The sequence below is a fragment of the Diaphorina citri genome, unplaced genomic scaffold (genome assembly GCF_000475195.1).
Source record: "Diaphorina citri unplaced genomic scaffold, Diaci psyllid genome assembly version 1.1 scaffold27, whole genome shotgun sequence".
Classification (NCBI taxonomy): Eukaryota; Metazoa; Arthropoda; class Insecta; order Hemiptera; family Psyllidae; genus Diaphorina; species Diaphorina citri.
The window spans coordinates 447,293-469,752 of record NW_007377465.1 but is presented as its reverse complement, the minus strand read 5'-3'; the positions used below and the strand labels follow the sequence as shown (position 1 = coordinate 469,752).

Here is a 22,460-nt window from a genome sequence, read left to right as displayed (position 1 = left end):
GACAAATGCTGAGAGCTAAGAAAATGAAATACATACAAAATGTATTTCACACTCCATAATTTTTCTTGTCGTGAGGATCATTTTTTCTCCCAAGGCCTCAAGAGTTGTGAAGTGAGAAGGATATCATAGAATGGGTCTCAAGAAAGGAATCATGTGTACCTTAGATCAATCACGTTACTCCCCAAGCTTCTTCAAAGGCTGAACACAGTTTAGTACAGGTCAATGCAGCTGAGAGTGGGAAGTTACTGATGGAGATATTTCCTTCTGTGTAGTCTGTATCCACCTGAAACACAGAGGGACATAAACAATCAGAAACATGGACATACGTTTCTAGTACGAGAAAAAGGGTATAATATGAGCTTAGTAAATTAAATTGTTCCTCACAACAATCTTATCAGCATATTCCTTATTTTCCCCAATGAAGGTACCATGGAATGTGCCAATGCACCATCAAAAATGTCATGATCAGCATATTCCTTATTTTCCCCAATGAAGGTACCATGGAATGTGCCAATGCACCATCAAAAATGTCAGAATCAGCATATTCCTTATTTTCCCCAATGAAGGTACCATGGAATGTGCCAATGCACCATCAAAAATGTCAGAATAATGGTAATTTTAATGCAAGACTTCTTGTGATTTGATATATAAAAAAGTGTACATTTTGTGTTGTTCTATCTCATCACCAACAATACTCTCACAGTAAAAACCATGTGCAGACTGCTAATCAACAAGTAATATAGTACCTACCTGCCCATGAGCCATAGCCCCAATGACAATAACAATGGGTTCGTCTGCCGGAACTAGATCAGCTGGTTTGGTTAGCTTGCTTGAAGAGAATGAGGTTCCTATTTTCCTCACTCCCACAGGTAGATGCTGAGTGATGGGATTCTTGATGACTTTCAGTAGTTTAATATTGCTGTCTGATGCTCTTACACTGAACTTGTGTAACAATTGCACTATAACAAAAAAGTGGAATATAAGTTTAATTTTCACTTTTTATTATTATGAAAACAGCTGATTCACACATAAATTGCAACCTTTTTAAGTATTTTGGTAGGATTTTTTTTTTTTTTTAATTTGCCCAGGTAGGTAATATCAGTGACCAGCACCCATTTCAAGAACACACCCCCCCTTGCACTCCCTATTGGCTTTGAACATTACAGAGAAAAAAAACCTGAGTATTCTTTGTATTTATCAGTAGTAGGTAGGTACACTTACCCATTAGTCCTGCAAATCTCTTGAATGTCCTTGGGATCCTTGTCTGAGGATTGACTTCAATCAGAACATTTTTTTCAGTATGTATGTAGACCTAAGAGCAAAACAATAACATTATAATGGGGTTTAGGCATAGATCTATAGAGTTAGGTAAGTATGTACCTACATTAAATATTGAACCAACTGATAAAAAATTAATCAAGGTCTTTAATATTTTTGCCATTAAAACTAGAACAGGCACAAACGACCTACTACTATCCGTAGCTAGAGTTAAAGCACCTTTTGGATAAAATAAAACTAGAACTAGCAATGTTTTACCTGAAGTAATCCTGCCCTATTCAGAGGACTGTCCATTAGCATAAGCAAGCATTGATGTACTATGTCAGGTCGACATGAGCCTGGTTCTCTGCCATCTTTCTTAAGAAGGTATCCATGATCATCACAGTTGAGCAATTCAAATGCATTTTTGGTCTGGAAATTAAAAATAAAATAATTCTGAGCAACCTGTTACTAAATTAAGCTACTGACAGTATTTCATACCAGTCTACATACCTAAATAGCATCTTTTCCTACCAATATTCAACTTTTACTTACTTTGTAATGTCCACCACTCATGCTCAGACCATCTGACAGACTACAGTCTCACAGACCTATGTCTGTCAAACCTTCTCAACATGTGTAGTGGAAAAAGGTTGAGACGGCCATGTTTATCAAATGGTCTGAGTGTAAGTGATGGGCTTAAGTTTATAAATTTCACCATATCTCTCAAATGGCTTGTCCTACTTTGATTAAATTTAGCAAAAATGTTTAACATGTAGATAATTGGATTTTGGACTCAATTATGCCATTGGGGGGTCTACATGGGCCGTTTTTCATATGATTTACATTTTACACAGTTCAATGCCTCGGTGGTGTAGTGGTCAAGGCACTCGCCTGGTAAACAGGAGGGCAATGTACCTATAGTTATACTTCTATACCTGCCTCGGTGGTGTAGTGGTCAAGGCGCTCGCCTGGTAAACAGGAGGGCGTGGTAAACCATACCCAAACCTGCCTCGGTGGTATAGTGGTCAAGGCGCTCGCCTGGTAAACAGGAGGGCGTGGGTTCAATCCAGCCGAGGTATGGAATTTTATCCTCAATATATGAGAATTTGACCACAATAATAGTAGTAGCCTACTGCTGGAGTAAAGGGACTTTTCAGTCCTATGCGAGCAGTATAAATCTTGACCACAATAATAGTAGTAGCCTACTGCTGGAGTAAAGGGACTTTTCAGTCCTATGCGAGCAGTATAAATAAGCACAATTATTATTCACTGAAACACTATAGTTATCAAGACTTGATTTGAACTTACCTTAACAGACTCGAGCTGTGCTCTTATCGGAATGTTTGACAAATGGTCATATCTGGTTTTGACCTTGGGAGGAATAACGGAGAAAATTTGTGCTTCCCCATGATACCCCATATTCATAACAAAAACCCCAATATTCAATACTCTTCAATATTCCAAGATGTGGAATTAAGAATAAATACCGGTAATCATTATCGGAATGTTTGACAAATGGTCATATCTGGTTTTGACCTTGGGAGGAATAACGGAGAAAATTTGTGCTTCCCCATGATACCCCATTTTCATAACAAAAACCCCAATATTCAATACTCTTCTTGGTATTTAGGTACTTGTGCAGAAGTCACGTCCGTGGAATATTGCTACCAAAGGAACTGGCACAAACAAGCAGTGACCAGTGTTATTATAGGGTTAGGTTAAATGCAAGAAGGAGTTTTCACAATTAGAGCAGTGCTTAGTGTTATTATAGGGTTAGGTTAAATACAAAAAGGAGCTTTTCTTTTCCACGGACGTGACTTCTGCATGATTACCGGTATTTATTCTTAATTCCACATCTTGGAATATCTTGAAAACTGGGAAAATGCTCTGGGAGTGTCCTAAATGTTGTTATGAGGTCCACAGTGTAAGTCACCTAGTGTTATTATAGGGTTAGGTTAAATACAAAAAGGAGCTTTTCTTTTCCACGGATGTGACTTCTGCATGATTACCGGTATTTATTCTTGATTCCACATCTTGGAATATCTTGAAAACTGGGAAAATGCTCTGGGAGTGTCCTAAATGTTGTTATGAGGTCCACAGTGTAAGTCACCTAAAATGAGACAAAAAATGAGAATTTTGGTAAGATCAAAAGAATTGTACCTTCCCTTTGATCTTACTTTGGAATCCCAATTCTTTAAAAGTACCTAACTAATGTCCATTTTATTAATATGTTTCAGCTTGCTTTAATCCAGACTAACCATGTAATAGATAAACTCAAGGAAGTTCATAACCATTTAACTTTTGAAATAGGTGAGCATATTTTCATATTAAATACATTTTTTTTAATATGCCTACCATTCTCTGTTATTTGAAAGAAAAAAAAAAGATTTACTGTCAAAGCACACTTAACTGCCAAGGTTTTTTAATGACTCCAGACTAACCATGTAATAGATAAACTCAAGGAAGTTCATAACCATTTAACTTTTGAAATAGGTGAGCATATTTTCATATTAAATACTTTTTTTTTAATATGCCTACCATTCTCTGTTATTTGAAAGAAAAAAAAAAAAAGATTTACTGTCAAAGCACACTTAACTGCCAAGGTTTTTTAATGATAGGGGTTTTACGTTTTACCCTCTATTTAGTGACAAGCCAAATTCTAATTCTTATTACTATATCAATTTTCAGTGTCTATGAATACAACTGGTGACAATATACTGGATAAAGCTCTCCCCAAAATAGGAGAAAAAAGTTTGTTCACCAAAGAACTGGAAATTGCATTGGAAAACCAAAGTGTTGACTTTATTGTACATTCACTGAAAGATTTGCCTACTGAGTTACCTTCAGGACTTTCACTAGGTGCTATATTAGAGTAAGTTTTTGAAATATTTTTTTCTTGATCTCTGAAAGTGGGTAGGTGCATGGGTCTGTAGGTATTACTTCACCTTATCTTTCAATATGTCTGACTAATATTATCTTGGAAAAAATTGTTTATTATTATTATTATTAAGATGACTTTTCTCTATGAATAATTTCAGGCGTGAGGATCCAAGAGACGCCCTCATTTTGAATAAGAAGTGGAGTGGGAAAACACTAGCTACTCTTCCTTCTGGTAGTGTTATAGGTAAGTACCCAAGTATTAATGTGGGGGGGGGGTTAAAGAGGGTTCTGAAGTCCCTCACTAAGGATAAAATATTTGGACATTTAAAATTATTTAATTTGGTGGTTGCTGGTTTCATTGACAAACTAACATTTCCATTACTAATACCTGTGAGGTGGTTGCATGTTTGATAGTAGCCTCCAAGCTTTTGGTGATTTGGCATTTTATAATAAATTGCTTGTAAAATCAAGGGTTTTGGTCCCTAAAAATAACAATTACATTTCGCATTTTATAATAAATTGCTTGTAAAATCAAGGGTTTTGGTCCCTAAAAATAACAATTACATTTTGGATCAATAGTATTGTAAATCCCTGAACCACAAATTAAGAGATACCAATTGCATCTACCAAAAGGAAGCCTTTCAATGTTTTTGATTAGATTTTTATATACTAGATAAAACAACTTACTAACTATTCTTTTAAGTCATCATCTTGAGAAGAGAGAAATAAAAGATTTACTTTGACTTGAGACTAATTATGTACAACAAGTTTTAATTATTATTTTATAATTTATAAATTGTGTAAGAGGTAGAAAGTATTATTATTAGAATTTTCATTATCTTGAAAGGAGAGATATGACAGATTTACTTTAATTTGAGACAAATTATGTACAACATGTTTTATTTGTATTTCATTATTAATAAATTAAGTAAGAAAAAAGAAATAGTATTTTTTATTGTTAGAATTATAAAATGATTTAGACAGATTTACTTTAATTTGAGACAAATTATGTACAACATGTTTTATTTGTATTTCATTATTAATAAATTAAGTAAGAAAAAAGAAATGGTATTTTTTATTGGTAGAATTATAAAATGATTTCTATTGGGAACTAAATTTTATTGTCTACTGCATTTTACCTTCACATAATTTCGATTGGTAATTTTCAATTAGTGTTTACTTGCCTATTGATTTTTAATTTTAATTGTTGATCCAGTAGTATCTAATTAAGTATTCACTACTTTTTCCGCTCATTGGGGCTGCATGGAAAACATAAAATTGTGGACAATTTTTACAATGCACTCATGCCATTCATATGCCCTATTACGTGTGTGATTGATTGATACATTATTAATCCCCCCCCTTTGAAGTTTAAATCTTTTAAAGTCAAAGCTGAGTTCGTTAAAATTGTACTACGACCTTTCCGTAGAATTCGTGAACATCAACAATGCGCATAACTATGCGCAAGATTTTTTTGTTTTGCTCTTCGCTTCGCCTGCTGTCGCTGTCGCGTGGAAATCGAAAGTTGGAATATTGGACAAAGTGGTTTTTTTTTTTTTTAGTTTTTAGTCTTCGGAATCAATTTTTGTTTTTGTATTAAAGTGAAAATTGTTATTAATTTACTTTAAATCATATTAAATGTATGCTGTCAAGAAGAAGAACTGGAGAATATGAATACATTTTCTCTAAGTTCTCAAATATACCAACACCAAGTGCCAAAATTTTCTACTTACTGTGACAGAACTTCATTGTATTCTAGATTTGAACCCAACAATACTCAAGTGTTTTTCGATTGAACCATTCTATTGACCCATTGACCTCTTAATTGGAAATGCTCTAGCCGACGCTTTATGGGAACTACTGGTTGATATGTCTGATAAAAATAAAATTAATGTTGGCTCAAGGAAAAGTGCGGTAAGTGAAAACATTACTTTGCATTATCAGAACTACTGGTTGATATGTCTGATAAAAATAAAATTAATGTTGGCTCAAGGAAAAGTGCAGTAAGTGAAAACATTACTTTGCATTATCGGAATGTTTGACAAATGGTCATATCTGGTTTTGACCTTGGGAGGAATAACGGGGAAATTTTGTGCTTCCCCATGATACCCCATATTCATAACAAAAATCCCAATATTCAATACTCTTCTTGGTAGCAGCACGCAATTACCCTGATGGTCGCTCATCCGGATACCAACCACGCACAACGTTATTTATCTTACTGTTGCTTTCAACGTGCTATCACAGCTGACAAAAAGAAACAACCTATTTTGTTTTTGAGCTTAAAGCTAAATAAACTTTAACACTATGTAAACAAAACATTTCCACTGTATCTTACATCACGATTATTTTTGACAAGCTGACTTTACAAAGATCAAAAAATTAAGACCCTCTTGAAATCTTGACCCTTACTTATCATAATGATAACAATATTGTACTTTAATAATAATTAAAACTTGTTATATGACATTAAGAATGTTGAGCTTGTATTTCTCTTCTAAAAGATGATGGCTTGAGTTCTCTCCGTAGGTTGTGTTAAATGTTTTGGTCCATGTTATTCATTTCAGTGTCCTAGCCACAGTCCAAAATGAGTCATCGCTTGAGAGACCTGAGTAGTAGGAGTATCCCGTCTCCTATCAAGAGAGTTCGGGCTAAACGAACCCTGATCATGTCAGAGTCAGATAACAACTCTTCATGCGATGAGGAAATGATGATGCAGCCACAACACCCTCAATCTCCTGATCCAGGACACAGTCACCTTATGAAACCCACGAAAAAGTTGGTATTTGATTCTCCAGAGAAACAAGACAGTGAGTCGTGGAGTCAGGTGAATAAACCTAGTATCAATGTAATGATGTTCTGTGATGATGAAGACAAGAATGGTCGTATGACGCCCCCTCAGTCCAACTCAACACCCATAGCTAAGTCCCATTCTTCCTTCACTAGGTATCACATGAAACCTTCTTTGGGAGATTTCCCTCCAACGCCAAAAAGTTTTAAAAGTTCCTTGTTCATAAATAATTCACATCTTCACACGTCAAGGGATTCCTCAAAGGTCCTGATCTCCAATATATTTTCACCTGAGGGCATGTGTATAGAATCTGCCAAGCGTCAGTACCATATAAAGAGACAGAGGCAGTTACTAAGGAGTTTTGATAATGTAGATACCAAATCCCCAACTACAACATGTCGTGCTGCAGATGAAGATAGTGGGGATGATCATCATCCTGTGTTTGATATCAAATCTATAAGTTCTACATCCATAGATCATAGTCGCTATGCCTTGGAGTTCCTAGAAGAAGAGCTTCTAGGCTCAGGGGACTTTGGAGAAGTATTCAAATGTTTGAAGTATATGGATGGAATGACCTACGCTGTGAAGAGAACCAAGCGACCTGTAGCAAATACAGCACAAGAGAAAATCTTCAAGAAAGAGATTCATGCTCATGCATTGCTATCTCGTGTTCCTCATATTGTTAACTATTTCTCATCCTGGTCTGACCAAGGTGTTTTGTATCTACAGTTAGAATATTGTAATGGAGGCAATCTAGAGAATATAATACAAGAGAGATGTACATTCACTGAGATGGCACTCAAACAACTTTTATTCCAAGTCAGTGAAGGACTGCGGTGTATGCATGAAATGCGTATGATACATATGGATATTAAACCTGCCAATATTCTTATTGTAAAGGCACAAGGTGAGCTCAACGAACCCATGAACACAGAGAAACTACATTACAAGTTGGGAGACTTTGGTCATGTAATAGCAGATAATGATTTTGAAGTGGAAGAAGGAGACTGTCGCTATCTGCCTAAAGAATTACTCAACAATAATTTTGACAATCTCTCCAAAGTTGATATTTTCGCGTTGGGGCTGACTCTCTATGAGGCATCCGGGGTGACACCACTACCTAAGAATGGTCCTATGTGGCATCACATTCGAGATGGAAACATTGAAAAGCTGTCCAATGTATCTGATGATTTGCATACCCTAATTAAACTCATGATTGATAAAGACCCTACCAAGCGACCTAGTGCCCAAGAGATTATTGCTATGAGATCTAGTCCATGTTGTAATTGTATATGTTGTACTCGTATTGATTCTTCTCATAGGAGGGATTTTGATTTCAAATCTGATTACATCCAGAGGTTTATAGAACAGAGAACTTTGCCTGTACCGAATCTTCTACATGGGTGACAAACATTTCATATTCATTTTGTATATAAATTAATTGTACTTCTTGTGCTGTCTGTACAACTTTACAAACTAGAGACGTAGAGTATTTACCTGCCTGCTAGAAGTTAACACCATTATATTTACAAGTTTTTCTACCATGAATCCATGGGATTTAGGACGAGACTACAAGTAAACACTTGTCTTCAACACAGTAAATTCGTGATGTTGAGATTTTACTTTCTGTTACATTACATTATTTCCATACATACTTCATATTTTTCAGGGTCAAGATTTTAGATCTTATTATATACCTAACTCTTGTTATTGCACATCAAGAAAAATATGTACAAGTGATAATGTTTGATTTCTTTGATAAAGATTATTTATTGATTGAATAAATAATTGTATTTGACATTTAGGTGACTTGTACATCTATGAAAACTAACAATTTTTAACCTGTAGGTTATTCCACTGTTTGAATGTGATCTACTGTGCTTTTTTTTATTTTTAGAAATGATCTTTTTCAATTCCATTTAGTTTTCTACTTTCCCGTTCTCGTATTACAATATTTTCCAAAACGAAGTTTTTTTAGGGTTCTCTTTAAGGCTACTTTTTCTAGTAAAGTAAAACTTCAGGAATGTCATTGTATATTGTATTCATATTTATTATCTACCTATAATATATTCTATTGTAGGTAGGTACAATGGTACATATTTATAGTTGTAAATATGTATAGCATTTTTCTATGATTTTCTATGTAACCTAATTTTGTACTTTAGTTGTAATTTATTTGATTTTTATATTCGTATATTGTAAAAACTTTCCTAAAAACATTACTGTAAAATGTCTTGCATATAAATATAATATATCTACTTCACGTCGATTGTTTTATTTTTTCAAGCTTCCGAGTTACTTTTATTATCTCTCTCTTCTCAAGTACTTTGCTACTCAGGCAGTTGCTTCTGGTGGTAGTTGCTTCCGGTTTGTAATGTACTATTAATGTAACGGGATAGCGGGACTATGTACGAGCTAATAGAAAAGTTTTTCGTTCTTATTTATTTTTTTTTTTTACAAGTGTTTTTTATTTGGGTCGTGCATGTGTGTTCTATTACCTTTTTACTCAACAATACCTCATGTAACATGCTTGCTCTATGAACAGTAAACCCCAACCAACCAATAAGTTGTTGCTGCTCGGTATTTATTAAAAGTTCAAAGGCAATAGTTTCTCACATGATTCAAAGGTCAAAGGCAGGAATTAACACAAGTAGGTACCTACTACCTACTGATCTAGTGAAAGTGGCTTAAGAGTTTTGGAGTGCGAGTATATGCTTGCGAAACACTCGAAAATGACTTCGAATGAAGAAGAGGTAGGTATATCATGTGTTGAGTTTTTGCAAGGCCTTGTTTTGATTTTAATAGAGTTAAAACTAGGTGAAAGATAAGTGAGTGAATTTGGACATTTTCTACGTAGATTTTCTTCTATTGAATATTTTTTTTTTCTTTTTTTTTTTAGAAGTTTGATGGAGGTAAGGGAGCTGTAACTGACAAGGTCTTATCGTCCCGAAAGCGAGGAGAGAAGGAAGACAGGATAGGAAAACAAACCTTATGTGTTTTTAGGATTAAATCCGGCCCGGGCGGGAAAAGGCAGACACGCTACCCTCAAAGCTAACTAGACTGGATTCTAGAGCTTTGTATCTGCTAGCCTAGTTAGCTTAGTTGCGTCTGCCTTGTAGTTGACCACAATAATAGTAGTAGCCTACTGCTGGAGTAAAGAGACTTTTCAGTCCTATGCGAGCAGTATAAATAAGCACTATTATTATTCACTGAAACACTATAGTTATCAAGACTTGATTTGAACTTACCTTAACAGACTCGAGCTGTGCTTTTTCCAAGATGATTATCAACCGTTTCTCTTGATCTTTCAAGTGGGAAACAACCAAATGCTTAGGGGCAGGATCAAATTCTCCGTCTTGCAAGGCTTTTCTTTTCTTACCCATTTATGTTGCTCTTTCTGTTTTTGGTTATTCTTGATTAGGTACTTTCCTTCACTGTCTCGTCCCCTTTCCAATGTCTTTTTTTAAGCCTTAAAACAGAGTAACAGAGATACCCATTTATGTTGCTCTTTCTGTTTTTGGTTATTCTTGATTAGGTACTTTCCTTCACTGTCTCGTCCCCTTTCCAATGTCTTTTTTAAGCCTTAAAACAGAGATTTTTTTGAAAAGGACAAACAAATATAAAACATTTTATTTTTCCAAAAGACCCAAATCTCAACCACGTAACAGAGATTTTTTTGAAAAGGACAAACAAATATAAAACATTTTATTTTTCCAAAAGACCCAAATTTCAACCACTATACATTTTTACACTTTACCTGTTCCTGTTACCTGTATTAAAAAAATAAATAAAAATAAAAAACACGTGCTTACAGTGTTGTCAAATCGTTTCTATCAGGTCAGACCCATAGATATGTCAGACCCATAGATGTCAGACCTAGCCCGGCCCAGAATGAAAAAAAATGATCGTGTGAAAACACCTTTCCGTAGAATTCGTGAACATCAACAATGCGCATAACTATGCGCAAGATTTTTTTGTTTTGCTCTTCGCTTCGCCTGCTGTCGCGTGGAAATCGAAAGTTGGAATATTGGACAAAGTGGTAAAATTGTGGACAATTTTTACAATGCACTCATGCCATTCATATGCCCTATTACGTGTGTGATTGATTGATACATTATTAATCCCCCCTTTGAAGTTTAAATCTTTTAAAGTTCGTTAAAATTGGACTATATTGAACTATGTTTTTCCCCCTTGTGGCTGATCCTACCCTTATTTAAGGTCTTACATAAGACACTTGATTAATCCCTGTCCTTATTAGATAAATTTATATAAGAAAGAGAGAGAGCACGAGGTGTCAAATTTTGTTGTGTTTAGTTTTTATTATGTACCAGTAAACAGTGACTCCATATTACCTACCTAATATTTTAACAGCTGTAAAATCGAACTGTAACATATTTCTTTATGACAAGACAGTGTTCTTTGGCCATCAATCACCATCTTCCTCTTCAGACATGTATTCAAAATCAAAATAATACCAATTCATAATCATGGAAAAGATTGCTTTCATACAAGAGTAGTTGTAAAATTCGTGGTATGCAAGGACTCATATGCTACTGAATTTGTAGCAGGAAAAATATGAAAATTGTACATAATGTTCGTTTACTCGGGATTTTAGCCTCCATTTGACAAGCTACCCACCTCCTCACATTAACCTCACCCAGCCTGAGTGGGGCTGGACAAAGCAAGCAGCACGCACAAGAGTAGTTGTAAAATTCGTGGTATGCAAGGACTCATATGCTACTGAATTTGTAGCAGGAAAAATATGAAAATTGTACATAATGTTTGTTTACTCGGGATTTTAGCCTCCATTTGACAAGCTACCCACCTCCTCACATTAACCTCACCCAGCCTGAGTGGTGCTGGACAAAGCAAGCAGCACGCGCGATTTCGGGAGGATAAGACCTTAGCAGTTACAGTTCCCTCCGTCAAACCTCTTTAAAAAAAAAACTAAAAGCTTTCCATGTTTTGTGCTGTGGGATATTTTCATTATTATTTAAAAAAAAAAAGATTTTACCTAGGAACTTGAAGTAATACGAAAGCGGTTCCTAGTAGGAAGGAAAGCGACACCTAGTAGGAAGGAATTGCTTTCGTATTACTTCAATTTTATTATTTACATCTACTGTGAACTGTTTTTCGTTCACAGGTACCAGTTCTTTACGACGATCTGCACAGCTGGCCCGGAACTATCCTCAGTTGAAAGTGGAAAACATTCGTGGCAACCTAAACACACGACTGAAGAAGTTAGATGAGGGCAATGTGTTTGATGGTATTATACTTGCGGTGGCCGGTATCGTTAGAATGAAGTGGAAGGATAGGATCAGTGAGGTAATGACCTGTCTTCCCTCATTTTAATTTTTATTCGAGCAGGGCCGGTATCGTTAGAATGAAGTGGAAGGATAGGATCAGTGAGGTAATGACCTGTCTTCCCTCATTTTAATTTTTATTCGAGCAGACAAACATAGTCCTCTGCCCTTGTTTTCCTCGCATGGCTTCAGGCACACTCCATTTGTCAAGGGTCTAGCTAAGCTAGGTTTACCTTGCCCTTGGGATCAATTTAATTATTTTGAGAGGATTAACTGCGGAGTGAGAAGCCAGTCCTTAATGGAAATAGGCTTAGGATGCACGCAGCTGGAAAATTTATCTCTTCTCGCCCATCTGATGAGGGATGAGTACTACGGATGTTCGGAAACACAAAACAGACGTAGTAATTTTGTTCCATTGCTGGGAAATGAAAACAGTGGTGTGTTTTTTTTACCTTCTCATTTCTGGGCGTCCAACAGTGCCCAATCCTTACTATACTGTGAGAATCTCACAGTGTGAGAGGGGTACCATATGTCTTTCTAACGGATGATGAGTACTACGGATGTTCGGAAACACAAAACAGACGTAGTAATTTTGTTCCATTGCTGGGAAATGAAAACGGTGGTGTTTTTTTTTTACCTTCTCATTTCTGGGCGTCCAACAGTGCCCAATCCTTACTACACTGTGAGAATCTCACAGTGTGAGAGGGGTACCATGTCTTGGAAAGTAAGTACTATTGTCTTTGTCTGATTCTTCTACTTTTTATTGGATTCAGTATTTGGAGCCGACGAGCATGATGTACGCCGTCGGTCAAGGAGCCCTTGCCGTCGAATGTCGGGACAACGACCACTTCATCCTCTCGCTCCTGGAGCCCCTGCATCATCAGGCTACCGTGCTACGAATTATAGCAGAGCGGGCGTTCCTGAACACGCTAGGCGGCGGATGTTCTGCGCCAGTGGCGGTGTTTTCGGAATATAAACCGGGCAGCCTAAGCATGACGGGCGCTGTGTGGAGTTTGGACGGGAGAGAGACGCTACAGGACGCCATGGAGAGAAGCTTGGACGGGGAGGAGAATGAGGTGGACGGGGGACAGGAAGTAGGGAGTGGAGAACCCGCCAGGTAAGATTTCATTTTCGTCAACAAAAACAACACTGTTTTTTCTGCCCGGGGCGGAAATCGAACCTGCGACCTGGCGCTTACAAGGCAGGCGTGCTACCCTCCAAGCTCACTAGTCTGGTTCACAACGTTGCACGTGGTAGGGATTCGGATGGGCAATCCTGTGCTGCTAGTTTTTCATCCGTCTCAGCTCTCAGGCTGGGTGAGGTTAAGGTGAAGAGGCGGGTTTGTTGTTGCCGAATCGACGGTAAAACTCCTGTCCCTAAAACTTTTGGCAGTTATACAATGACGTCCAAACCATTTTTTATCACCTCTATTTTCTTCTTTTAGGAAATCCGTTCATCATGACGCGTCTACTTACTTTGGTATTCATCCTGGATTTTTTAAGACAGGACATTTGCAATGCGCACGTCACTTGGGAATGAGTTTAGCTCATGAACTAATGGATCGCGGAGCAATCAAGATCATGAGTACGGCTAAACAAACAATCAATCCCAAGCCCTAGGATAAAGGAACACTCAAGAGGAGTACTGCTAAATTGTCAATCAATTTAAACCCTGAAGCCAAAGGAGTAGGTACTCAAGAATTGAGTGTTGCTAAACAACCAATTCAAACTTTCAGGACAAAGGGCCAGAAGATAAGTTATTTAATATTATTGTGGGGGGTAGGATTTTAGGTGTTAGAAATGGTAGAGGAGGAAATCAATCTTTGGCAATAACCAATTCAAACTTTCAGGACAAAGGGCCAGAAGATAAGTTATTTAATATTATTGTGGGGGTAGGATTTTAGGTGTTAGAGTACTGCTAAATTGTCAATCAATTTAAACCCTGAAGCCAAAGGAGTAGGTACTCAAGAATGAGTGTTGCTAAACCATCAACCAATTAAAACTTTCAGGACAAAGGGCCAGAAGATAAGTTATTTAATATTATTGTGGGGGTAGGATTTTAGGTGTTCGAAATGGTAGAGGAGGAAATCAATCTTTGGCAAACTTTTTTTAGACTAGTACTTTTGTGCATTAGTACTTACATACAAGTGACGTTATAAATTCGATCTACGTTAAACCTCTAGTAAACAAGCACCAAGACAGTCCAACATTGCTGGTGACAAAAGGCTGGAAAAATAAGCCTTGTTTACCAGACAACAGAGAGAACAAAGGCTGTATGTAATTTTACTTAAAGCTCATTTTTATTTGGGCAAACATTAGGCACCATAGTTACTCCAGCAGTAGGCTACTACTATTATTGTGGTCAAATTATATTGAGGATAAAATTCCATACCTCGGCTGGGATTGAACCCACACCCTCCTGTTTGTTTACCAGGCGAGCGCCTTGACCACTACACCACCGAGGCAGGCAAATCCATTGAAATTATATGGATGTAGGTATGTATTACTATGAATTCTTAGGGGAAAATGAGATTCTCTTGTATACTATGGTTTATTTCCATGACTTTCTAAAATATATATAACATGGAATGCTAATCTGCTGAGTTTTGGAAAGCGTATGAGCTTTAAGTAAAATTACATACAGCCTTTGTTCTCTCTGTTGTCTGGTAAACAAAGCTTATTTTTCCAGCCTTTTGTCACCAGCAATGTTGGACTGTCTTGGTGCTTGTTTACTAGAGGTTTAACGTAGATCGAATTTATAACGTCACTTGTACGTAAGTACTAATGCACAAAAGTACTAGTCTAAAAAAAGTTTGCCAAAGATTGATTTCCTCCTTTACCATTTCGAACACCTAAAATCCTACCCCCACAATAATATTAAATAACTTATCTTCTGGCCCTTTGTCCTGAAAGTTTTAATTGGTTGATGGTTTAGCAACACTCATTCTTGAGTACCTACTCCTTTGGCTTCAGGGTTTAAATTGATTGACAATTTAGCAGTACTCCTCTTGAGTGTTCCTTTATCCTAGGGCTTGGGATTGATTGTTTGTTTAGCCGTACTCATGATCTTGATTGCTCCGCGATCCATTAGTTCATGAGCTAAACTCATTCCCAAGTGACGTGCGCATTGCAAATGTCCTGTCTTAAAAAATCCAGGATGAATACCTGAGGTTTGTAAAAATGAAAAGTGATTGGGAGAAAAGCTGGAAAGAAAGAAGAGTTAAACCAAATGAGGGAAAGGTACTAAACTATTGGGATATTCTAATGATCTATCTATGGAATAAATCTATGAAAACTGTAGTGAATCACAATGGTTTTACTGTGGGATTCAAACTTAACTAAAACAAAATTCACAAAAATCTATTAATACCTAATAGGTTATACCATGATAATGTGATAGGTGATTTGAAATGTTTTACAGTGAGCAAGCAATAAAATTTCAAGGTTTTGAAATAATTAATATTTGCCACACAAAAAATACATATCTACTAACCCATTTGAAAGAAAAAGAAAAAAAATCAACACCATGATATTCAACTTTACTCAGTAAAGTTGATTCATATGAAATTCAAACCTATCTCTTGTGTGAAAGGATACCTTTTTTCAATACCTATCTCACTATGAGAAATTCTCTTGAGGCATTTGGTTTCAACTCACGCTTGAGGTTAATATTTTTGATAATTTTACATATCAAATTCACTAAAGGGAAAGTCAGCATTTTTACTATACATGAAAATTGGATAGAGTCTTACATCTTTGGTTACATCCAAACTTTGATAAGTTATTTCAGAACTTAAAGGTAATTTCATACCATATTGCCAGGAACATAACATTGATTATTTAGAAAAAATCTAAATCTCTTTCAGGGAGAAGTTTCTAACGTGTGTTGAAATTTGGAAATGGAAATAATGAAGATCCATTTCATACCATATTGCCAGGAACATAACATTGATTATTTAGAAAAAATCTAAATCTCTTTCAGGGAGAAGTTTCTAACGTGTGTTGACATTTGGAAATGGAAATAATGAAGATCATTTACTCTAATCCAAGCTCTTCAACAGTGCTGGGCTCTCCAACTATTCTCTGTAACAGACAAAAAGGGATAATTAGTATGTCTGAAGAACAATTCTATAGATAATCAGCCTTTTTAAAGGTAATTTCATACCATATTGCCAGGAACATAACATTGATTATTTAGAAAAAATCTAAATCTCTTTCAGGGAGAAGTTTCTAACAGGTGTTGAAATTTGGAAATGGAAATAATGAAGATATTTACTCTAATCCAAGCTCTTCAACAGTGCTGGGCTCTCCAACTATTCTCTGTAACAGACAAAAAGGGATAATTAGTATGCCTGAAGTTACTCTAATCCAAGCTCTTCAACAGTGCTGGGCTCTCCAACTATTCTCTGTAACAGACAAAAAGGGATAATTAGTATGTCTGAAGAATAATTCTATAGATAATCAGCCTTTTCTATATACTTAAACCAGAGATGTTCATTTCTTTATACACTTTAGGATAATATGGCCATGCCTTTTGGCTCCTCATGACAGTTGTAGAATGTGTGCTTTGTGATCATCAACATTCAGAAATGAGGGGAAGAAACTGTAATATAACAATAATAAACTTACAATGCCTGCAGGTGGCAGTTTTTCAATGAGAGCATTGAAAACATTTGGTGGTAATGTCTGCTGTAGAACTCCTAATAGTTGATTGGGCTGTCCGCACACTGTCAGTGCATTGGCCAAATGTTCAACACCATTGTCCAGGTCACCTGCAGCCAATAGTGTTTCACCCAATTGGATTTCTTGAAGGAAATATTGCTGGACAGCTGAGTGATCTTTCAAGTCAGGAATACCACGCTTATTTTTCTGTTGAAGTAGTTCACGGTTTTTCCTCCTTCCTGAAAAATAATCAAGAAAAATGAAACCATTAGAAGATAAAGACAGTTTGTTCAATACAAGAGAACACACTCACACTTTCTTCAAATTCTGAATAGTACCTACCTACTGAGCCTGCTTACCCCCTTATACAATTGATATAATTAAAATGACAGAACACCCTCCCAATAGGGTACCAAAAGAATGGACAGTTTGTTCAATACAAGAGAACACACTCACACTTTCTTCAAATTCTGAATAGTACCTACCTACTGAGCCTGCTTACCCCCTTATATAATTAAAATGACAGAACACCCTCCCAATAGGGTACCTACCAAAATAATAGGAAAATGAATGAATAATATACTTACTCTCCTTGAGCTTTTCCTTGAATAATGGGTCACTTCTTCTCTTCTTGTCAAAATAAAGGCAATAGCCAACCACAACAGCTGCTCCTACAGCAACAGCAGTGACTACTTTGTTTCCTGATATTAGTTCCATGGGAGACATTAGCCTTGTGAAAATAGAAGAAAATGTGTGTGAGAAGAGCAGATGACAATACTTGGGGCCAGACAGATCCTAAATGGTAAAGTAGAAGATGCAAAGTCAAAGATCAAGGGTAGAACAGGTAAATTCTAACCTTCCTGAGGGCCCTATTCTTCCACTCCAAAGTCCAAAGTACCCACACCAATCACCAAACCAACAAAAGGAAGAAGGAAGAACCCAAGAAGAACCACAACCACCAAAACTTTCCTCTGATTTTCCTGAAGTTCAAAATCAAAACAAGGTCCGAAAAATGAAAAAGCGCAAGCTTCACATCGATCATCAAGGGTAGAACAGGTAAATTCTAACCTTCCTGAGGGCCCTATTCTTCCACTCCAAAGTCCACAAGGTCCAAAGTACCCACACCAATCACCAAACCAACAAAAGGAAGAACCCAAGAAGAACCACCAAAACTTTCCTCTGATTTTCCTGAAGTTCAAAATCAAAATCAAAACGTTATTTTTTATTTATTTATTATTATTATTATTATTATTATTTTTTGTTATTTGCTCTGAAGTCTGAATGCTCTGCTAGTGCGACTGATAAGTGATAAGATGAAAAAGTATTGAAAATTTTGTTTTCCTTTTAAGTGTCCACATCCTAACAGTCTTAAGCATTCTTATATCACCAATCACTTGAAACTGAAATTAATAATCACCTAGGTTCCTAGCTTCCTAAACAACAGTCTCAGTTTTTTTATTTATTTATTATTATTATTATTATTTTTTTGTTATTTGCTCTGAATGCTCTGCTAGTGCTACTGATAAGTGATAAGATGAAAATGTATTGAAAATTTTGGTTTTCTTGATAAGTGTCCACATCCTAACAGTCATTCTTATATCACCAATCACTTGAAACTGAAATTAATAATCTCCTAGCTTCCTAAACAACAGTCTCGGTTTGATTCTATAGAAAATCATCAAAGTTCACAGGTTTCTCTATTACCTACTTACTATTTGATTTCACTGATAAGGTAATCACAGCCTCTTTTCATTCCAGAGAACCTCAACCAAGAATGTCTGTGTGAAATTGATTTCTATCCATACAAAGAGAATATCTGGAAAAATGTCTTTTGTAAGTATACCTTTAACCTGCATTCAATCACAATATTTTGAGTCCATTGTATCAAAGTCACCTGGTTCAATAATGGATTGACAGGGGTGGATGCTATAGAAAGGGGGGGGGAATACCTAGGGTCCCCATGCTACAGGGCTCGTATATGTGCCACTAATTGTAACTTTTGGCAATCACAATATTTTGAGTCCATTGTATCAAAGTCACCTGGTTCAATAATGGATTGACAGGGGTGGATGCTATAGAAAGGGGGGGGGATACCTAGGGTCCCCATGCTACAGGGCTCGTATATGTGCCACTAATTGTAACTTTTGATGTTGTTTTTCTAGGGCTCTTTTGCTGGAGAATATTTGACATACCAGTGTGGCATTCTAAAGACTATTCTGAGTTATCTTACCAATGATGAATTGAAAAAGGTCCAACTAGTCTCAAAGTAAGTAGCTACCACTTAAAGGCATTTTAGTAAGAGAATACTAATGGTCCAGGGAATTGTAGCCTCACTTGGAAAAGCAACCTCTAGAGGACTTTGAAAGGCCTAATGGAGGCTAAAATCCAACTGAGCATACTCTATGTTACTTTATAACTTGCTTTGTTTGTCCAGTAATAATTGTTTTATTAATTTATAATTTCCATTGAGCAATCAATTAGACACAGAATTCAGATTCACTAAGACACTGTACTTATATTGATTTGCAATATGTTTCTCATCTTACAGAGAATGGAAACGGTTAGTGACAAATATCCTGGACAGTCGACAGTATTTTCAATCCACATTCTACTACAGAAACAGCCTCCGCCAGCCCTTTAATCTCTCATGTGTCAAATTGGTACCTGAACAATTTTCAATGTTATTCTGTCAAAAAATGGTGCTCAAAGATTTATGCAAGTGTAAAAAACTCATCAACCCTCATTTATTAACTGTGAAAGGTAAAGAAATCACCTTGAGATTTTTTTGTCCAGGAATTTTATCCTCATTTATTTGAGAATTTGACCACATAATAATGGAGCTCTAAGGGTTTGGTGGTAGAGAATGCCTAAGGCATTAACCTTGCCTAGTGGTTACCTTCCACTCAAGAGTATTATTATTATAAGAATCTTTTTTTATGATGATGCTCCCAGAAAATACAATTTTGCTCTAAAAAAGGGTAAATTTTATTCTTCATTTAAAAATGGTGCTCAAAGATTTATGCAAGTGTAAAAAACTCATCAACCCTCATTTATTAACTGTGAAAGGTAAAGAAATCACCTTGAGAATTTTTTGTCCAGGAATTTTATCCTCATTTATTTGAGAATTTGACCACATAATAATGGAGCTCTAAGGGTTAGGTGGTAGAGAATGCCTAAGGCATTAACCTTGCCTAGTGGTTACCTTCCACTCAAGAGTATTATTATAAGAATTTTTTTTATGATGATGCTCCCAGAAAATACAATTTTGCTCTAAAAAAGGGTAAATTTTATTCTTCATTTGATTTCAGACTACCAGAACTTCAGGGTTATGTCTGGACGATACTTGCCTCCAGTTGCTATTGGCATGTGTGGACTAGCATTTGACTTTTATTTCATGCAATCCCTTGTCACTTGTAAGTACTTCAACAAAGATTTCTTCATTTGATTTCAGACTACCAGAACTTCAGGGTTATGTCTGGACGATACTTGCCTCCAGTTGCTATTGGCATGTGTGGACTAGCGTTTGACTTTTATTTCATGCAATCCCTTGTCACTTGTAAGTACTTCAACAAAGACAATTAGATCTTGGCTATGTTTGGTCCCTTAATGAAAGCTAAGTTAAACCAACCTTAGATAGTACTCTTATACAACCCCTACCTTGAGAAATAGAAGTAAGGCTTTAGAAATTGGACTCTTTGGAAATGTTAGGTGAATTTCATTTACCTGTGTATTTTCAGGTGGTGTTGTTAGTCATGGGCTTTACAGCAAGTCAGTTGATGTTTCAATTTATCAGCTCAAAGTATGTTTTAATAGTACAAAGGTAAGCTCACTAAACTGTAACTATACAACTCATAGGTTTGATGTGAGTGTGAATCTTGGGCCAGCCACTCACTATCAGGTAGACCTGATTTTTTTTTTCTTCGCTGATAAAGGAAGTTCGAAACACGCTGATTTCAATAGAAATGCTTAAAAATTCATTTGAGGCTATCACTATCAGGTAGACCTGACACCTGATGAGCACACACCAGTTTCAATTGATTTTTGGTTGCTTTGTATATGATATACACTGGAATTCACTATCAGGTAGACCTGACACCTGATGAGCACACACCAGTTTCAATTGATTTTTGGTTGCTTTGTATATGATATACACTGGAATAATAAAAAAAAAAATAAGATAGTTTTCATTTTTATTGAATACTCTTATTACAGCCATTTCAAAGTCAATCTGTTCCAAATTTTCTGCACATCAGTGTATTGAAATTAAAATGTAAAACTAGGAGGACGTTTAGGATCCACTATGCATATGAATTTTAGGAATGCACTAAAAGGAATCCCTAATCATTAAGGTACGACTGTGCATTCGGCCCTAAATACCCTACTTGTGTCTGCTTTCCAGTTAAAATCAGTACTCAAAGATTTATTCTGCACATCAGTGTATTGAAATTAAAATGTAAAACTAGGAGGACGTTTAGGATCCACTATGCATATGAATTTTAGGAAAGCACTAAGAGGAATCCCTAATCATTAAGGTATGACTGTGCATTCGGCCCTAAATACCCTACTTGTGTCTGCTTTCCAGTTAAAATCAGTACTCAAAGATTTCAGTAGTAATCCAATCAAAAGCATGATGGCATTTGTATCACCAGGATGTAACAGGAGGCGTACTTATGCTAAGGGAGCTGTAACCACGTTTAGGACGCTTGTACAGAGGTAATAATCACTCGCATATAGGTATCCCAACAATTACATTTAGTTTTATAATTTGGATAAACCAAACAAAGTATCCCCGGGCAGAGTCTCGAGGAATGTACGGTTCGGCCGCTATTTAGGGCCATAATTTTAGAAAAGCTCAAAAAGTAATTGAAATTTTAGAAAAGCCGGCCAAAGTCGCTATTTAAGCCCTTGTCAGGTAACAATTACATTTAGTTTTATAATTTGGATAAACCAAACAAAGTATCCCCGGGCAGAGTCTCGAGGAATGTACGGTTCGGCCGCTATTTAAGGCCATAATTTTAGAAAAGCTCAAAAAGTAATTGAAATTTTAGAAAAGCCGGCCAAAGTTGCTATTTAAGCCCTTGTCAGGTAGAATAGAATAGAATATACCCTGCTTATACACTCAGAATGAGACTGAAAAGTCCCTTTACTCCCGCAGTCTAAACAAGGGCTTAGGTATTTGGTATTTTTTTTTTTTTTTTTTTTATTTCCCCGCCTTACCTTTTCTTGTGTTGTTGTAATTCTTAGTCTTTCTGGTACCCCGGAGACAGACTTGGTGACTTTCATTTTCTCTTGTAAAAAAATGTTCTATTTTTTTTCGCTGAAAAAAAAAAAAAAAATAAAATTGGAGAAAACATTTGTATCAGGAAATTGTTGTAAAATTGTATCAATTCTTCATTAGATAAAACATTTTATGGATGTGGTAACGTTTATATAACATTTGTATAACCAATTTTAAGGTAATAGAATCTTCGATTAAGGTGTCTAATCTATTCTTTGAGGAAACATTTTTTTAACTTAGTTTATATTGTATGATAGATCGGCATATGGATGGAAATCTCAACCATT

The 22,460-nt window shown here is 36.1% G+C and overlaps 4 protein-coding genes and 1 long non-coding RNA gene across 11 annotated transcripts in view; 3 read left to right on the top strand and 2 right to left on the bottom strand.

Annotated features, from left to right (window-relative positions):
- Positions 1–65: 65 nt before the first annotated feature.
- On the bottom strand, positions 66–10,597 carry LOC103510565 (ribosomal RNA small subunit methyltransferase NEP1). Of its 2 annotated transcripts, none has more exons than XM_026824740.1 (6): positions 10,425–10,597; positions 10,180–10,310; positions 1,537–1,689; positions 1,222–1,312; positions 751–959; positions 66–283 (listed from the first exon to the last, which is right to left on the bottom strand). In XM_026824740.1, exons 1-6 carry the CDS (start codon positions 10,426–10,428, stop codon positions 170–172), a joined length of 702 nt encoding a protein of 233 aa, XP_026680541.1. In that variant the 5' UTR covers positions 10,429–10,597; the 3' UTR covers positions 66–169. The 2 variants fall into 2 exon arrangements, with proteins under 2 accessions (XP_026680541.1, XP_008473477.1); XM_008475255.3 differs by having other exon boundaries at positions 10,180–10,318; positions 10,433–10,597.
- Positions 3,474–14,496, top strand: LOC103510582 (porphobilinogen deaminase). 3 transcript variants are annotated; one of them, XM_008475277.3, is made up of 7 exons: positions 3,474–3,570; positions 3,949–4,132; positions 4,299–4,384; positions 12,075–12,256; positions 13,008–13,351; positions 13,679–13,885; positions 14,156–14,496. In XM_008475277.3, exons 1-6 carry the CDS (start codon positions 3,489–3,491, stop codon positions 13,851–13,853), a joined length of 1,053 nt encoding a protein of 350 aa, XP_008473499.2. In that variant the 5' UTR covers positions 3,474–3,488; the 3' UTR covers positions 13,854–13,885; positions 14,156–14,496. The 3 variants fall into 3 exon arrangements, with proteins under 3 accessions (XP_008473499.2, XP_008473492.1, XP_008473457.1); XM_008475270.3 differs by lacking the exon at positions 3,474–3,570 and adding an exon at positions 3,682–3,753; XM_008475235.3 differs by lacking the exons at positions 3,474–3,570; positions 12,075–12,256; positions 13,008–13,351; positions 13,679–13,885; positions 14,156–14,496 and adding an exon at positions 6,708–9,194 and having other exon boundaries at positions 4,082–4,132.
- A 1,668-nt stretch (positions 14,497–16,164) lies between these two features.
- LOC103510532 (mitochondrial import receptor subunit TOM20 homolog B) lies at positions 16,165–18,104 on the bottom strand. 2 transcript variants are annotated; one of them, XM_017444728.2, is made up of 4 exons: positions 17,964–18,104; positions 17,483–17,625; positions 16,863–17,134; positions 16,165–16,316 (listed from the first exon to the last, which is right to left on the bottom strand). In XM_017444728.2, the coding sequence occupies exons 2-4, from the start codon at positions 17,619–17,621 to the stop codon at positions 16,269–16,271; spliced, it is 459 nt and encodes a 152-aa protein (XP_017300217.1). In that variant the 5' UTR covers positions 17,622–17,625; positions 17,964–18,104; the 3' UTR covers positions 16,165–16,268. The 2 variants fall into 2 exon arrangements, with proteins under 2 accessions (XP_017300217.1, XP_008473439.1); XM_008475217.3 differs by lacking the exons at positions 16,165–16,316; positions 17,964–18,104 and adding an exon at positions 16,404–16,553 and having other exon boundaries at positions 17,483–17,652.
- On the top strand, positions 17,647–18,055 carry LOC113468068. The gene is made up of 2 exons (XR_003391933.1): positions 17,647–17,739; positions 17,952–18,055. It is a non-coding gene; the product is annotated as an uncharacterized LOC113468068 (long non-coding RNA).
- Positions 18,105–18,174: 70 nt separating the features above from the next.
- Positions 18,175–22,460, top strand: part of LOC103510517 — an 8,679-nt gene continuing 4,393 nt past the window's right edge. The window contains exons 1-7 of one of the 3 annotated variants that reach the window (XM_017444715.2): positions 18,175–18,216; positions 18,654–18,728; positions 19,058–19,161; positions 19,444–19,655; positions 20,204–20,308; positions 20,633–20,715; positions 21,478–21,608. In XM_017444715.2, coding sequence (XP_017300204.1) covers positions 18,720–18,728; positions 19,058–19,161; positions 19,444–19,655; positions 20,204–20,308; positions 20,633–20,715; positions 21,478–21,608 — 644 coding nt within the window. In that variant the 5' untranslated portion in view covers positions 18,175–18,216; positions 18,654–18,719. Of the gene's footprint in view, positions 18,217–18,422; positions 18,729–19,057; positions 19,162–19,443; positions 19,656–19,890; positions 19,962–20,203; positions 20,309–20,632; positions 20,716–21,477; positions 21,609–22,460 lie in introns of those variants that run through there. The other 2 variants (XM_008475192.3, XM_008475199.3) reach the window with 2 other exon arrangements.

Excerpts from the sequence above, each read along its gene's own strand:
- LOC103510582 (XM_008475235.3), top strand. The coding sequence starts at position 6,728 with ATGAGTCATCGCTTGAGAGACCTGAGTAGTAGGAGTATCCCGTCTCCT.
- LOC103510565 (XM_026824740.1), bottom strand. Across the intron at positions 1,690-10,179 it reads CACAGCTCGAGTCTGTTAAG|ACCAAAAATGCATTTGAATT; the intron begins GTAAGTTCAAAT and ends TTTAATTTCCAG. Across the intron at positions 1,313-1,536 it reads ATAGGGCAGGATTACTTCAG|GTCTACATACATACTGAAAA; the intron begins GTAAAACATTGC and ends TTTTGCTCTTAG.
- LOC103510532 (XM_017444728.2), bottom strand. The coding sequence starts at position 17,621 with ATGTCTCCCATGGAACTAATATCAGGAAACAAAGTAGTCACTGCTGTT. Across the intron at positions 17,135-17,482 it reads CAAGGAAAAGCTCAAGGAGA|GAAGGAGGAAAAACCGTGAA; the intron begins GTAAGTATATTA and ends ATTATTTTTCAG. Across the intron at positions 16,317-16,862 it reads AACTGCCACCTGCAGGCATT|AGAATAGTTGGAGAGCCCAG; the intron begins GTAAGTTTATTA and ends TGTCTGTTACAG.